Source organism: Lynx rufus, unplaced genomic scaffold, assembly GCF_022079265.1.
Source record: "Lynx rufus isolate CCGP_SWC_20201006 ecotype Redwood Valley unplaced genomic scaffold, mLynRuf1.p SCAF_6, whole genome shotgun sequence".
NCBI classification, from domain to species: Eukaryota; Metazoa; Chordata; class Mammalia; order Carnivora; family Felidae; genus Lynx; species Lynx rufus.
In genome coordinates, this window is record NW_025814878.1 from 30,408,011 (window position 1) to 30,425,176 (window position 17,166).

General features: G+C 36.2%; 1 protein-coding gene across 1 annotated transcript in view; it reads left to right on the forward strand.

The window, feature by feature from the left end:
- PTPRK (protein tyrosine phosphatase receptor type K) overlaps positions 1–17,166 on the forward strand; it is a 396,010-nt gene that overhangs the window by 156,660 nt on the left and 222,184 nt on the right. The window contains exon 4 of the mRNA XM_047102318.1: positions 13,926–14,100. Coding sequence (XP_046958274.1) covers positions 13,926–14,100 — 175 coding nt within the window. The remainder of the gene's footprint in view (positions 1–13,925; positions 14,101–17,166) is intronic.

Here is a 17,166-nt window from a genome sequence, read left to right on the forward strand (position 1 = left end):
ATGGTGAGAGATATAAGCTGATTATAAGGGAGAACTTTGTAATTGTAGGGCTGTTGAAACCTAGAATGAGCTATTCCAGGAGGTAGTAAAACTACAATTAGTGGAAGTATCCAAGCATAATCTGGATAAGCACTTGCTAGAGCTGTAGAGGATGTTTAAGCATGAAGCTGAATACTTTTTAAGATCCTTTCAGCCCAGAGAAATGTCTTTGAAACCGAGGAAGAAAAGACTGTATAGAATCAATGCATGATACTATTTCAGAGTTGAGCGAGAACTACGTAGACTGGAATGTTTGGTGAAATCATTAAGAGAGATTTGATGGAGTCTTTGAAGGACATATAAGACTTGAATAGCAAAGTCTGAGTGGGCATGGTTATCACTGCAGATTAGGGTGTGTGTGTGGGATGGGATAGCAACATCAGGAGAAGGATCTTATTGAAGTGGAAAGTTTGCAATGAGAAGCAGAAGTAAATATAGTTTTTGTCAGGGTTGGGACTAGGCCATGATGAAAACATAAGCCAGAAAGAAGTCACTGTTAGCAGTGCAGATATGAAGTCTTGAGAGCCCAGATTGGATGCCAGTGTAGTTGGAATACATGTTAGTAGAGGAGAGGGACAGATGAAAGAAGACAGTAGTTTTGGATCATGCCAGGTGACAGAATTAGGGAGGATGTGAGTGAAATGATCGAGACAGCTTTCTAAATTTCCTCAAAAGTTTATTTTTTAAAGCCAGTGAGTTTGTTTCCACATTTTCTGTTTTGGAACTGATTTGTCTCTTAGACCCATTTGTTTATTGTTTTTCTTTCTACCTTCATAACTGCATATAAGTTATCCTAGATAGGAGTGAAAGGTGAGGAGACATTCCCATTCCTTTTGGCTCTCTTTAGCTTTAATAAAAGTTTGTGAAGACAGTTTGAAGCTTGCCACCAAATTAAACCTCTGGGTGGTCCTGGGATCCACGGAAGGCTGTTGGTGTTTTCAGCCTTGGCTTCTTCTGTACCTTATGGCAAACAGAGCAGGAGTAGTGTCTGAGAGGAGTGTTAACCATGTCTGTTGTGCTTCCCTCTATTTTTTATAAACACTAGCCTCCTATTTAATTCTAATTGTCTCCTTTTATTCTTAATTTAAGCAGTAGTGCCTTTTTGTTTCTCCTGTATATATGCTCATTTACAATTATTTCTATTCTACTTAAGAGACTACGGACCAAGGGGCGCCTGGGTGGCTCATTCGGTTAAGCGTCCGACTTCGGCTCAGGTCATGATCTGACGGTCCGTGAGTTTGAGCCCCGCGTCGGGCTCTGTGCTGACAACTCAGAGCCTGGAGCCTGCTTCGGATTCTGTGTCTCCCTCTCTCTCTCTGACCGTCCCCCGTTCATGCTCTGTCTCTCTCTGTCTCAAAAATAAATAAATATTAAAAAAAATAACTTGAAAAAAAAGAGAGATTACGGACCATTTGTTAGCTAAGCTATCACTCTGGTCAGTCTGCTTTTCTTCAGCACATTGGTTTGAGTTCAGGGCGTCATATTCTTACTTCATGGCTTTATACAAAGAATTATGGCTCTTGGTCTTGAAGTAAAATCAATGACCATGTATCATGGAGTATAATGTTTATCTTTTATCTTTGGCATTTTGTGTGTGTATGTATGTAAATGATGAGCTCAGAACATTTAATCATATGTAATTTGGAGGATTATTAAATATCCATGAGGTCATTTTGGTTGGCTTTGTGGCTTCTTACCATAAAGAGTTCAATCCCTTGAAGATATGGTGCACTCTTTTCCTTCCTCAATAATTTATAAACTCTTGAGTTAGTTGTCTACAGATTACATAATTGATTAAAAATGAATAATGTGTGGAATGTACTCTATCTTTCTTATCTATCCCTGGAGCATGACTGTAAAAGCCCGACAGTCATAGAAGCTCAAGGATTTCTTCTTATCGATACCTATAAATAACAATTTACTGCTTTTTCTGCGCAAGAATAATATACTCTTCTGTTGTTCTTAGAGCTGCCCTTTCAGAGTATTTTCTAAGTGTGTCACATCAAGCACTTTACAACTTTCCATTGACTTCTTGTGATCAGTATTACAACACGAAAGCTCTGGTAGCAGGCTGGGTTTCTTCTTTATGAAAAGCATCTGATATAAAGACTTAATATTTAAAAAGTCATTTTATTGTAACACAAAACATAGAAACTGTACAAAAATAAAAACTATGACTGAATGAATTTTTATAAGGTACACACCACAAAGGATAAGAAAGGGACTTTGGTATCCATTCTAGGGGTTCTTTACAAAGGCTCAATCCCAGCCACAGCTGAGCCAGCCGTCACTTCTACAAGTAATGGTTTTCATTGCTTTTAGCCCTCATAGGTTTCTTCATAGTGTTTTTTTTCACTTCTGTATACATTCTTAGATTAGTATTCTGTATTAGTATTCTGTATACATTCTGTATACATTCTTAGACTCTAGATTAGTGTCATCTAATTTTTCAAGTAAGTTTTTTAAAGTCTCTTTTAATCTGTGGTTTTGTCCTCTGTCCCTTTTCTTCACATTTTGTCTATTGAGGCACCCAGGCCATTTGACTTCTAGTTTCTCAGTCTGCATTTTACTGATTGCACAGAAATGTCCTCCTTAGTTCAACATGTTCTTCTGAATTTTTTTGTAAATTGGCAGCCAGATCCAGAGTCAAGTTTGATTCTTTGGCAACAGTAGAGGTTGTGCTTCATATGATTATAGGAGGTACAAAATCTCTCTCTCTCTCTCTCTCTCTCTCTCTCTCTCTCTCTCTTCATCGCCATCTGTGCTTAATGCCTATATTCATTCCTAGAGGCTATAAATTCTGATCTTCTAATTCTATTATTTATTTTGTATTAGTTTAATGGTGAGATCCTTCTCCTCTACCTTTTGCTTCCCAGTGACATAGTTCATTAAGGAAAAGGAGGATAAATGCTCAAATCTTTGCTTTAGTTATTGGTTTTCAATATAATGAATTGATTCCTTATCATTCTCTGGTGACAGATTCTTCTGTTTTTTATTGTTGGTCTTGTTATTGTTGTTATTATGAATTCATGGTTTTACCTATTTGATTTCAGTTCATTGTAATTATTACTATTATTATTAGTATTAAGACCCAAAGTATCCCATCTTTGGCCAGTGAGAACCTCTTCAAGTTGGCTCCAGAGTCCTTCTGATATGACTCAGCAATTTTTAGGAGCTTCCTGCTGTCTGATATTATGAGATGGTCCACTGTGATCTTGTACATTTTCTTCTCTAGACTTAGTGCCCTGGTTTGGTTTAGTGAGAAATTGAATTTCAGGACCATGATGTGGATGTGCAAGGATACTCATTTTGTTAGACCTTTTAAGTGAACAGAACTAAGGGAAGATATGTATTTAAAGATAACATACCTATGAGTCTTTTGGATATTTCAAATTTAAGCCTAAAGATTTTCACTTAATGTTGTCTCTATTACAATTTGTCAGTTACAGCTTCTTTTTTCCATGCGAATATTCTCTGTTCTCAATGACACAGGGGAAAAGAGAATTAAAATATTCCACAGTTACTCATTTTATAAAATCTGATGGCATTTTGAATACTTGTATTATATCTCTATTGTTAGCATATAAGTGCATGCTATACTGTCTCATATAACCCTTATTAACTTAGTTCTACAGGTAACTATGTTTTTAATCACCATCAGTCTATATGTCATGTCTTCCCGGTAACTTTGGTTGTTTGAAAGTCATTTTCTAGTAGGTTCCTCAAGAATAGGTCATGGAATTAATATTCCTTCAGTCCTTGGATATTGATCATATTTTATATGTGCCCTTGATTCCTGTTTTGTTTTGTTTTGTTTTGTTTTTGTTTGTTTGTTTGTTTGTTTGTTTTATGCCCCTGATTTTTAAGTCAGTTTTGCAGGATATGAAATTCTTTGTTCACATTTTCTTTCCTTGAGTAACTTTAATATGTTACTTCATTTTGTTCAGGCATAAAGCCTTGCTATCAAAGTCTGATAATTTATGTTTCCTTATAAATCATCTATCTGCTTTTTCTAGATATTCAAAGGATTCTTTTTCCTATTTTTTTAAAGATTCTAATTTGATCAGAATACACATCACTGTGAGTCATTCTGAGTTACTATTCTCAAGTAGGTGGTGTGTTTTTCCATTGTATATTTTAAAAACATTTTTCTTTTAATTTTCAGAAGGTGCTTTTAAATATTATTTTCGTAGTTTTTTTCCCCTTGCTTCTGTGTGGACTTGTGTTATCTGTATGTTTGATCTTTGCATATCATCAATAGTCACTTTCTCTGAAATCCTTTTTATTCTCTTTATTTTAAATGAAAATCTCCTTTTTTCCCACATTCTGTTTTGCTTAAAACGTCATCTGTGTTGATTTTATTTACTCTAGTTAATCTTATTTCTAAAATGACTTTTTTCTTTCATTTCTAATTTTTCTTGAGTTCTGTCATCTCATTTATGAGTTTTATTAATTTAAATTTATGTTACTCTTTCATATTATAAATAATTTTCTTAATGTTTTAGCATCTTGAAATATTAGGTTGCAGTTGTGATCTGTTTGGGGGCATATTTTTCTGCCTTACTTTCTGAGATTCTGGGGGGTAATATTCTTCTCCTTACTCTGTTTTAAATTTATAATAACTTTATGTTGGATTTGACCTTGATGCCTTTTATGTTGTTCACTTTTATGTGAAATATGTTTTCCTGAAATTTTAAAATGACATGTGGAGTTCAGGAAAACTTTCCTGATTTCAAGAATCCCTCTTATGTTCCTGTGAGTTATGTTTAAAAATATGGCCACTTGCTTTCTGAGATTTCTTGATTTTGTTCTCCTCTCCACTTTGTCTGGATCTTTTCTTTTCTTCCTCTCTCTTGTTGTTTTGTGTTTTTATGTGGCAGATTCAGAAAGAGTGAAAAATTATCCTGCTTCCACCAACATGCCAGAGTCCCTCAGATGTAATAGTTTAATCGTATGGATCTCCTTGCTTTATTCCACTTCCCTCTTCCTGTGATTGGGATAATTTTATAACTATAAACTTGCATGCTTTATATTCTGCGTTCTGTCCAGTGCAATTTGAAGCAACCAGCCAATCCCATTATTTATATTTAGTAGTTTGTCTAAAATGTTCTAAGGTCACAAATACATGGTCATCCAGAACTTTACCTTCTATTTGATTAGGAATTAGGTATTTGATTAGGAATATCTAATGGTAATATTTTACATCTCTTTACTACATCATGCCATGGACTAACAGTGACTTCCTTACTACTGGCAGTAGAGTTATTTTCTTTTTTTCTTTTTTTTAATGTTATTTATTTATTTTTTAATTTACATCCAAGTTAGTTAGCATATGGTGCTATAATGATTACAGGAGTAGATTCCAGTGATTCATCCCCTAGGCATAACACTGAGTGCTCATCCCAACAAGTGTCTTCCCTAATCCCCCTTATCCATTTAGCCCATCCCCCCACCCACAACCCCTCCAGCAACCTTCAGTTTGTTCTCTGTATTTAAGAGTCTCTTATGTTTTGTCCCCTTTCTTGTTTTTATATTATTTTTGCTTCCCTTCCCTTCTGTTTATCTGTTTTGTGTCTTAAATTCCTCATATGAGTGAAGTCATGTGATACTTGTCTTTCTCTGACTAGCTAATTTCACCCAGCATAATACCCTCTAGTTCCATCCATGTGGTTATAAATGGCAAGATTTCATTCTTCTTGATTGCCGAGTAATACTTTAGTGTGTGTGTGTGTGTGTGTGTGTGTGTGTGTGTGTGTGCGCGCGCGCATGCGCGCGCACACACACATTCTCTTTATCTAGAGCCCAAAAGATTCCACCAAACACCTGCTGGAACTGATCCATGAATTCAGCAAAGTTGCAGGATATAAAATAAATGTACAGAAATCAGTTGCATTCCTATACACCAATAATGAAACAACAGAAAGAGAAATCAAGGAATTGATCCCATTTACAATTGCACCAAAAATCATAAAATACCGAAGAATAAATCTAACCAAAGTGGTGAAAAATCTATACACTGAAAACTATAGAAAGCTTATGAAAGAAAGTGAAGAAGACACACATATGCACACAAAAAGGAAAAACAGCCCATGTTCCTGGATAGGAAGAACAAATATTGTCAAAATGTCAGTACTCCCTGGGGACACCTGGGTGGCTCAGTCAGTTAAGCATCCAACTTCAGCTCAGGTCATGATCTCACAGTTTGTAAGTTTAAGCCCTGCATCAGGCTCCATGCTGACAGCTCAGAGCCTGGAACCTGCTTCAGATTCTATGTCTCCCTCTGTCTCTGTTCCTCCCCTGCTTGCACTCTGTCTCTGTCTGTCTCTCTGTCTCTGTCTGTCTCTCAGAAATAAACATTTAACAAAGTGTCAATACTACCCAAAGCAATCTACATATTCAATGCAATTCCTATCAAAATGATACCAGCATTCTTCACAGAACTAGAATAAACAATCCTAAAATTTGTATGGAACCAGAAGAGACCCTAAATAGCCAAAGCAATCCTGAAAAAGAAAACCAAAGCTGAAGGCATCATGATCGTGAACTTCAAGATGTATTACAAAGCTGTAATCATCAAGACAGTATGGTACAGACAAAAAAAGCAGACATTCAGATCAATGGAACAGAATAGTGAGCCCAGAAATGGACCCAGAAACGTATGGCCAACTAATCTTTGGCAGTAGATTCCTAACCAGATTTAGGAAAGCAATTCTAGAAAACCAGAACCAAGCCAGATCAGAAAACTCATCCTTAAAAATCTGTTCCTCCAGCAGCATTTCTGGTAACAAATCATCTGTATCAGTCAGCGTCCAAGCATGAAAAGACACATATATGTGTATACACACACGTACACTTTTAAAAAAATTCGAAAAAGACTTATTGCAAGGAATTGGTTTGTGTGACTGTGGGGCTGGCTAGGCAAGTCAGAAGTCTGCAGGTCAAACCCTTGGGAAGGGCAGGCTGGACTGTGCTACAGGCGCAAACTGACGTTGGTATTTACAGGTGGAATTTCTTCTACTTCAGGGAAATCTCAGCTCTGCTTTTAAAACATTTCAACTAATTTAATTTAATAATCACCCAGATTATTTGGATAAATCTCCCTTACTCAATGTCTATTGTTTATAGACTTCAATTCCATCTACAAAATACCTTCACAGGGACACCTCAGTTAGTGTTTGACTGAATAACTTGGGACTGTAGCCTAGACAAGCTGACATATCGAAAGACCATCACAGTTACTAAATGTGTTACTCGCTTAGGTATTGTTTTGATTATTATGTTCATAATATTGCTGTTGTCAGGATTTGCAGTTAGAACTTTTGCACAATTATTTCATTAATATTCTCGACATCTGTGTTGAATAGCAGGTATAAATAGATACCCCCATTTTTAGTTAAAAAGGTAGAGATGTGAGAAATAATGAGAAATTGTGGAGCTAATAAATGGTGATTTAGAACCTGGGTGTCATCCTCCACCAGGCATGGTTCAGTCCACTTACTGATTCTCCCTTCTTGTGGTTCCTCATACTGGTCACCTTCTCTCATTGCTGCAAAAATACCTATGCTTTGTAGGTTAAAATTTCCATTTTCTTGTTTAATAACTGAATTTACATTTTATTAAACTTGGCTAATGATTGATTCTTGGCTAATGATGTGTTACCCCCAGCACATTTTACCCTGCATTTTATCAGAATTTATTTACTTCCTCTCTCTTTTTTTCTGTGTCCAGTGTCATTCACCTTGTTCAGCCCTTTCATTGCCAAATAATAAATACTTTGCTAAACTTAGTATTGTCATTTTAGTGTAACTTTCTTAGAAGAACACTATGTTCTTATTAAATGCTTAAGCTATTGAAACTATAATAATTTCTAGTGGATATAAGGCAGTGCTTTTCTCAAGACAATAACATGATTTAATTTTAGAAACATCTAGACTTTTAAACCCTTAATTTTGTCATAAAAATTTTTTTGTGTTTCTAAAATTCTTGGTTAAATTGTTCAATAATAATAATAATGTTAATCATGGCTTATGAGAGAGAAAAAACATTCATATGGTAAACAAGTCTGGTGAGGAACCCTCAGTTCCTTGGAATTAATTTGGCTGGATTGTTGTATGATTCACTTTAACCTTACTTAATTACATTGTGCAGATTTACTTTGGGATTAGTTTTGGACAAAAGGCATGTACTGACAAATCATATGCAGTCTACTTAATGTATTCAACAGGAACCTCAATACCAAATGTAGGGAAATAGTTTCTTCATAGTTTCTCCACTTCTAGAAGATGGAGGGCATATATATGATCATGTGCCCAAGAAAGGCAGTGAAAAATAAGTGAAACCATAAATGTAGTCTCATATTTTCTTCTAATCAATAGAATGAAATAATCCCTGTAAGTAGTTTAAGAGACACATTATTTAATTTAAAATTAAGTTGGGTTAATTTTATTCCTCAAGCTTTGAAAAGAAAAGCTGAGACAAACTTTATCATATTTTAACTGTACCGTACTAACTTTTAGCAGTTCAAGCTGAAAGTAATATGAAACCAAGTGCATTATGTCTCTTAACAGGAAGTCCAGAAAGAAGGGGGCTCTAGGAGTTGTTCTTTCCATTTCAGGAACTTGATCAAGAACTTGATTCTGTCTTTCTCCTTGATGTGCCATCCTCCATGTGTCAGCTTTAACCCTCACGTTGGGTTCTCTCACATGGGCAAGTCCACTCTTCTAGTTTTAAGCATAACATGGAGAATAAGAAAAGAGGACCCGCTGTGTCTTCTCTAGAAGTATGAGAACCTTCCTGGAAGTGACTTGGCCTGTTTCTGGCATATCTCATTGGCCAGTATGAGTACACAGCCATTTTTAGACCTTTCCCTATTAATAGGAATAGGGCGCCCATGATTATTTTCTACCAGTGTGTCTTAAGCTGTAGTATCTTGATGCATAACCCAGAGATCTTATGAAAATGCAGATTTTGATTCAGTAGGTCTAGAGTTATCTTTAGACTTCACACTTGTAACAATTTGACAGGTGATTCTGATGCTACTAGTCTATAGATCACATTTTGAATAGCAAGAAATTTGATTAATAACTGGCTGTTATAGGGGGTGATGGTAAGGCTCAGTTGGTTAAGCAGCCGACACTTAACTTCCACTTAGGTCATGATCTCAAAGTTTGTGAGATTGAGCCCCGTGTCAGGCTCTGCACTGACAGTGTGGAGCCTGTTTGGGATTTTCTCTCCCCCCTCTCTCTCTCTCTCTCCCTCTCCCACCCCCTTTCTCAAAATAAATAGATAAACATTAAAAAGTAACCTGGCTATTATAGATGTTGAGAATTAACCAATATTATCACTATACTACTTCATGCCAGGAACTGAATTTGTCAAACACTGCATGCGGCCTGCATGATGAAGCTTACTTAGTTAAATAGAAGAGTAATGGTACTCAGGGACTGTAATGCCTAAGGTTATTTGGTAAATGACAGGTCTCAGCAACCTGTACTGGAGACACTGCGAATAAGGCATGACAAGGACAAGGGGAGTGGGGGAGAGAAAAAGGCAAAGTGCTAACTTATAATTCTTGGATCATATAATTTTGTGGTTCATTTCTCAGTAGAGTTGGGGATATTTGCAATGGCAAAATTATATAAAAAAACTCAAAGCAGGATAAAGAATCTGGAACTGAAGAATATAAAAGCAGAAAACTATGTGCAAACACTGCCGCATAAGAAAGAGATTTAACATTACTTCTTATTTCTTCCTTCATAGTGCTGCCCACCCTGCTAAATTGATAGCTTGTACTTGGGCAAAGACCTATTATTCTGGATTTTAAGAGAAAAGTTATCGTTACTTTTGACTTCTGAAATGTACGTGTCATCAGTTGCCACTTTTAACTGTAACGCATTACTGGAAGCTGAGTAAATAACGCAATGTCTAGTATAGTAGGTTATATTTCTCATGGTACAATGCATTGATCAAGGCTTTACAACAAATAATCAATTCATTCGACTGGACCTATAATGTAAATGAAAAAAGAAAAAGCAGCTTTGGTTTAGTTTAGAGGAAATACTTCTGGATTCTGTGTCATCAAACCTGGTTTTGAGTTTTAAGCCTGCTACTAACAGGCCACGTATCACATTTCTAATCTTTCTGAATCCTGATTTTATGATCTTTAAATGGAAATAACCATCACGTAGGTGGTTTTGAGATAGCAATGACAGAACCAAGGCAATAACATACATAGCATCAGGTACATGGAGGCATTTATTAAATGATTATTGAAGACAAGCCTGAATATTATGATAGTATAATGGTATAATGAATAGTTATAGTTATTTTAAGGGTAAATAGCATGTATGTCTACTGTAGTCATTAATTATAAAAATAATATGTATCCTTTATAAGCATATATATTTTGTAGTTAGTTTAGTATATTAATAAACACAAATAGAAACATAATGTAATAAGCTTTGTGTATTCTTGGATCTCCTAAAGCAGGGCCATCAACATCTCTAAGTTGAGGGTTTTTGTTTTTTTTTTAATATTTATTTTTGACAGAGATAGAGTGTGAGTGGGGGAGGGGCAGAGAGAGAGGGAGACACAGAATCCAGAGCAGACTCCAGGCTCTGAGCTGTCAGCACAGAGCCTGATGCAGGGCTCGAACCCATGAACTGTGAGATCATGACCTGAGCCGGAGTCAGATGCTTAACTGACTGAGCCACCCAGGTGCCCGATGTAAGTTGAGGTATTGTTCAGAAATAGTTTGGCATAACTGATCTCTAGATATCCTTGAGGTTTTGTATTTATGTAACTTCCCTTTATCATTACTTTAAGTCAATGTTTAGTATATTTTGGTTATGATAATATATAAAAGCCTCAGGAGGGCTTACATGATTTTTGTCTTTAAAAATATCAGTAAATTTAATTCATTTTAACCAAGAACTCAATCACCTATTAAATAAGATAATATATATGATGGCATAGAAGAAAAAATATATACATAGTAAGAGTTAAAGCCCTACCTTTAACATGATTTCAGTATACAAAGAAGTAAAAGGGTATATATAGAGAGGGGGGGCATATGTTAGAAGAGATTCAATTTGAGGCTTTGATGACTGGTTGTAAAGGGTCAAATGAGGTCACATTGAAAATGCAGACAATTTAAGGAATGGGAGAACACATGGTCAGTTGTGCTTGTAGAGGAAACTGTTACAGCACAGGAATGTTTTCAGGTAGTAAAAGCGGCTGTCGGGCATCACTGAGACCCAGGTGAGTTTGGGGATCGCTGACAATGTTCACAGGACTATGGTTGAGAGGACAATTTTGCCTGGTAGGTAACTATGATGGGAATGATACGTGGGCATGCTGGGAATGCCAGAAGTTGAGAGGTTGGTGAGTGGAATCGTGGAGGAGTGGTCTGTAAGGGTGGAACTGGATAATGATGGCCTTCCCTGAAGGAGAGTAAAGCCCCCCTTTAAGAAAAGTTTGGAGGAAGGTGGTTTCCTGAGATGAATGACAATTAAGATGGAAAGATGAAATAATGATTATTGAGAGGGAAACATTACATGGACTTAGAACATCTTCACAAGAGAAGATGGGCTTTTGAAAGCCATGACATTAAAAGACATGGGTGTGTGTGTGCCCGCACAAGATAATTCAGAGGGCAGAGTGGCCACAGGAATTGGCTGGCCTTGCACAAGAACTGAGAAGTATAAATGGCAGAGAAGAAGGTGGTGGAAGGTTGAGGGCAGTACTGGAGGGTAAGTTAGAGGAAGAAGACTGAGAGTGTATGCTGGTAGAATGAGTGTTAAGCATCTTCCAGTTGGAAAGATCATATCAAGTGATGTGATAGTTGAAAAAGGCAGCCTGAGATTTGCATATGTAATGGATATTTTTTTACATGGTTTGTAGGGAAAGAGAATTTAGACTTGATTTTACGGATTTATATATTAGGGCTTCTGAATATAAGCTGCATTTTCTCTTCCTTATTATCCAGGGGGATGGTCAGAGATCTTGGTGCAAAAATCATGGAGTAGGTGGGTCTCTCTCTCTCTCTCACCAAAAAAAAAAAAAAAAATACTGAAGTATTATAATGATCCCTTTACTATTTACTCCTTTAAAAAAATACAAAGTATTTTAATTATAAAAATTACAGAAAACAGTAAGATGGCCACTAATGTATCCACCACTGAATTTAAAAGAAATTGACATTTTGCATTTTCATTTCATATAATTAATTTTTGTTAAGGATTTTTTTTTGAGATTTAAACATGTATACACGTACCTTGAATCAGTGGAATCAGGGAGCTGGTTGTGATTGCCAATCGCTAATTTTTCAGTAATTTTAGGAGCCAAGTGACATTATATTGGTAATTTGAAAGTGACTATAGTGGGAATGTTTACAGAAATTGAGACACAATACAAATCAACACTTTATATTTTTGGTTAAGAACTAGCTATTCAGCATTTTACCAGGATACTGCTGGTCTGAGTTTGCAGAGTTAAACTTGTATATTGTATTTTATTGGATATACTGGATTGTATATTGGATTTTATTGAATACTTCCCATGTTGAAGTATTCCCATATTGAAACAATTCTGAGTTCAACATTCTTATCATATGCAAAAAGATTCAGATGTAGAAATGCAGATGGGGAATTGCTGGGTGCCAAGGTATATACATCCTCAAATTTACTGGATAGTAACATATTATCCTATAAAATGACTGTAGCATTTACATTTCCACTAGTAATTGTAAGGGCTTTCTTTCCCGTATCTAGTAGTATGAAATGATGTTTTATTAGTATGAAAGGATACCAGGGATACTTAGCATTTGACCAACAACACATGAAGTTAAGGATCATGACCCTTTCTCGTAGTTATGGCTTTTCTTTGTCCTTTGTGTTATCTTTGACATATAGATATTTTAAAATTTGGGTTGAGGATCTCTTTTCATGGTTATTAGACATATACATTTTCTCTTTTTATAGCCTGTCCATGTCTTGATGGGGTTGTTTGTCTTTTTTCTTATTGAATTGTTGAAGATCTTTACATAACCTGGCTATTTATCTTTTGATGGATTATTTCCACGACAAATATCTTATCACAGTTTGTGGCATGCTTTTTTCCCCCACTTTATTTATGATGTCTTTCAACATATAGAAGTTATAAATTTTATTATAGTTGAATTTTTCAACCATTTCCTTTATAGTTTACACTTACTGGTCTTGTGTGAGACACCCTGATATCGTAAATATGCTTTTCAGTATTTCATTTTGAAAGTTGACAGATATGCTATTAGCATTTAGGTTCTTTTGATTACTTCTCTTAAACGGTATAAATGGGCTGTCATTAATGCCAAAGAGATAAAGTTTGCAAAGAGTACAGATTTTGGTTTGACTCTAAATTATTCTTCAGTATTTTATTGTCATTCTGTGGTCGATTATACGCTACACTTTTAGCATACTAAGATGCATTGGTCGTGGTCTTGATTTTCTCATGGAGACAAACCTATTATAGCACATGCAATGGAGTGTAAGGGCTAAAAGAAGCTCCCATTGAGCTCCTCCAGAAAAGGAGAGCAGTGAATTATATGCCGTGGGGCTATTAACTGTTCTGTTCATTCATACACTCTGAGCTAATAACAATTTTATGGAAAAGAGTTGTAATCTATAATGTCAGTGCTATACTCTTAAAGGATGCCAATATTTATTTCCATGTTTGTTTTTGTTTTGTTTTGGATTGGATTACAATGGTAAAAATTTGTTGGGGCTACATAGACCTTTTCCTCCTAATTTAGGAACAAGAATAACTTATCACATATACTGGTTGCTAAGATGTTTTAGATTTATGGAAATGTTAAGAAACTGTTTTTAAAGCTTGGTTTCTGCTTGCAGAGACGAAACGGAGAAGATATACCAGTGGCCCAGACCAAGAACATCAATCACAGAAGATTTGCTGCTTCCTTTAGATTGCAGGAAGTGACCAAAACTGACCAGGATTTGTATCGCTGTGTAACTCAGTCAGAACGAGGCTCCGGTGTGTCCAATTTTGCTCAACTTATCGTAAGAGGTAAAGTTGCTTTTATTTCATGAAACAGCTTGTCTTTGTTAGAACAAAGGCACCTTGTAGGTATTTTGATTGATTTTTAAACCTGGTGCTCCTTGTCTCAAGTCACCAAAAAGTTATAACATATAAAAATTCTGCTAATGTCTTAAGGGAAAATAAGACTGTTGTATATTTGTTGCACACAGTTTTAAGCAGTGTTTTCTGTAGAAAGGGATCTGTTTTTAAAAGCTCTCATAGGGCTAGCCATATAAAACACTTTATTCCATATTGTCACCATCTAGTTTGCATTTTAATTTTAGACTTGCTTTCTCTGCTTAAAATAGTTGCACAGATACTACTTTTGCTCTTCCACAGAGCATTGTGGCCATGAGGTCAAGGTTGAGTTCCTATCTCCATGTGGACCTGTAAATTTTAACAGTATCAAAACCCAGTGGTAGGTGTTCACCAATTCTGCTCCCCTAGAGCATCTTAGGAAGTTAGACTTCCTAAGAGGTCCTCCTTAATATCCTTGAATACTAAAGTTACTAGAGGAATTGTAAGGAATATGACGTGTCAGTACGTACCTGTGGTGAATACTGGAGAAACGATACAAGTGCAAAATGTGTATTAAATTCGTTCAAAATTTATTGGGTCCCTGATATATTCCATACATTGTTCTAGGTTGTGCAGATAAAATTGTAAATAAAATACAAAGTCCCTGACCCTGTGGAGTTCAACACTGAGGTATGTTAGGTATACTCTACAGGAAAATACTGGAGATATAGTATCAAGTTATGGTATGTGTTATGAAGAAAAACAAACACTCAAAATGATGGAGATGAATATTTTAGCGAGGGTGATCTGGAAGACCTCTTTAATAGATGGCAGTTGAGCTGAACCCTTAAAAATGGGTAATCTATTTTCCTATGTGAAAATGTTGATGAAATGCAGCTCTGTTGAATAGACTCCAGCATCAGTCAATAATGACACAAATGTAAATAGTTATAAACCACCTAAGTCTCCTTAAGAAGTTTAGGAGATCCTAACAAGAAAGTCTAACCTTGACTGAGATTTGTCCAAGGCATCAAGCAAGGTCTTTGTGAGCGAGTCTTCTTTGATGGGATCCAAAGGTTGAGAAAAGTTGTCCAGGTGAGGGATGTGGACGTGGGGGCAGGGACAAGAGAAAGCAGTGCCAACAGAAGTGCCAGGCAGAGAACAAGGCACATGTCAAGGCCCAGAGGCTGGAAGCAGAACATGAGATATATCCATATTCAAGTTAATCTATGTTCAATCCTTGACATCGAATGTCTTTACCTACTTTATTTCAAGATTTACTTGATTTTAATACTTTAACCTTTAATACTTTAGAGAGAAGAAAATTGAAACTCAGACTATTTGATAACTGCCCAGAGCCACAAAAATCTAATAATTGGCTAAACCAAAATTTAACCCTGCATTTCTTGACTCCTGATGCTGGGCTCATTCTTTTCCACTACAGCTTTATCTTACAGTGTTACTAGCCCTTCATAATGCTTTTGTCTTGAGACATCTTACAGCTCATTAAAAAAGTTTACCTTTGTAGATTCGATACGACTTATTTTAAATAAAACTTCTCTCGTGTCTCCAGAGTCAGCTGATAGGCTGTGCTTCAGTTCATGAAGTCACAGCCCCAGCTAACTGAATAATAAGGAAATACGATAATGTTTCAGTGTTCAGTGCTTAGGCAGTGTTCAGGCGGACAGTTTTTATGCTCGTAGATGCTTGTGTGCTCCTCTCCGTTGAGCCTGTTGCAACAGCTTTGTCACCTGAGCCTACACTGGCAAGCCTGAAGGTGTCCTAGGGTAGCCTCCAGAGTGGTTAGCATGCTATGGCTACAGGAAGGTGGGCGTGCCCTGGAGTCATGCTCACTGTGTCTGCATGGTAGCCTGTGTGCATTGGATACAGCCACTGAAGGAGCTGGTGGCTTTTAATAGTGCAGTTAGTGTCCTTCTGAATACCTTCAAGTTATTTGTGTATGTGTGGTGTTGTGTGTATTTTTATATAAGCATATATCATTTTGTGAAGAAGTGGTCTTATGGTGTATGCAACAGTTTATAGAAGGCAGAGTTGAAGCTTTTATCCAGGTGCTCCCTTTTGGAGCTATATTTCCTTTTTTTCATATAGCTGTTTTATGTCTGTGTATTTTAGAAGAGATTTGTTTTGGTATTACTGGATCTCTCTTGTTTATCTGAATCAAAGAGTAGATTTTATCATTTTATCAAAGCTGGGTTTTCTTTACCTGGCGACAAATGTATTATGGCTGTCCTAGGACCGTTACTTGTGGAATAAGTATTTCGATATGATTCATAAAAGGAGGATCCTTGGACTTCATAGAAAACTTTGGCTGTTTTTTTTTTCTTTTTTAAAGAAAGTTCTGCCATTTAATCTATAATTTTGTTTTAGACTTTACATGGGACCTGTTGGATTAAAATACTTTGAATTTTGCTATCCAGAGTCTGCCAACATTTTAGAAACATTTTGATAGTTTTAGCAGTTTTATTTTCTTTTCAACATATTTTCAGTTGTCACGTATCTAATACTTACAAGTGATACTTTGGCTTGCTGTTTTATTTGAAAACTAATGTATAGCAATAAGTTTTCTTGTTTGTGCGGATAACCACCGAATAAATATTGTTAACCAAACCACCCACCCTTTGGGGTCAGCTGTCCTGGTGTTAAAACAGTGCTGAGAATTAACTATGGTGACAGGTCCTGTCTCTCAATGGCAGTTTTAAAACTGACATCCTGTTACTTCAATACAAAAGATGGTAATTTTAAAGGAAATTTTGGGGGCAGTGATATGAATCGTCTTTAATAAGACTTGGCATAGTATTGCCTGTTGTCAAAAATGACCCAAGGGTAAGAGTTTATTAGTGCATTTTCTCCTAAACTGAAAGTGACAGGGCATGCTTAAGGCTCTTTTGCTAGGTACAAATGAAAATTTCACTGCAAAATTCTGGCGTTGAAGAGTATTGATCTCTGTTTTCCCACAGCCAGAAGAAGAAAGAAAAGAAAAGTAAAGAAAAAAAGTATGCTGGAGCAGAATTTACT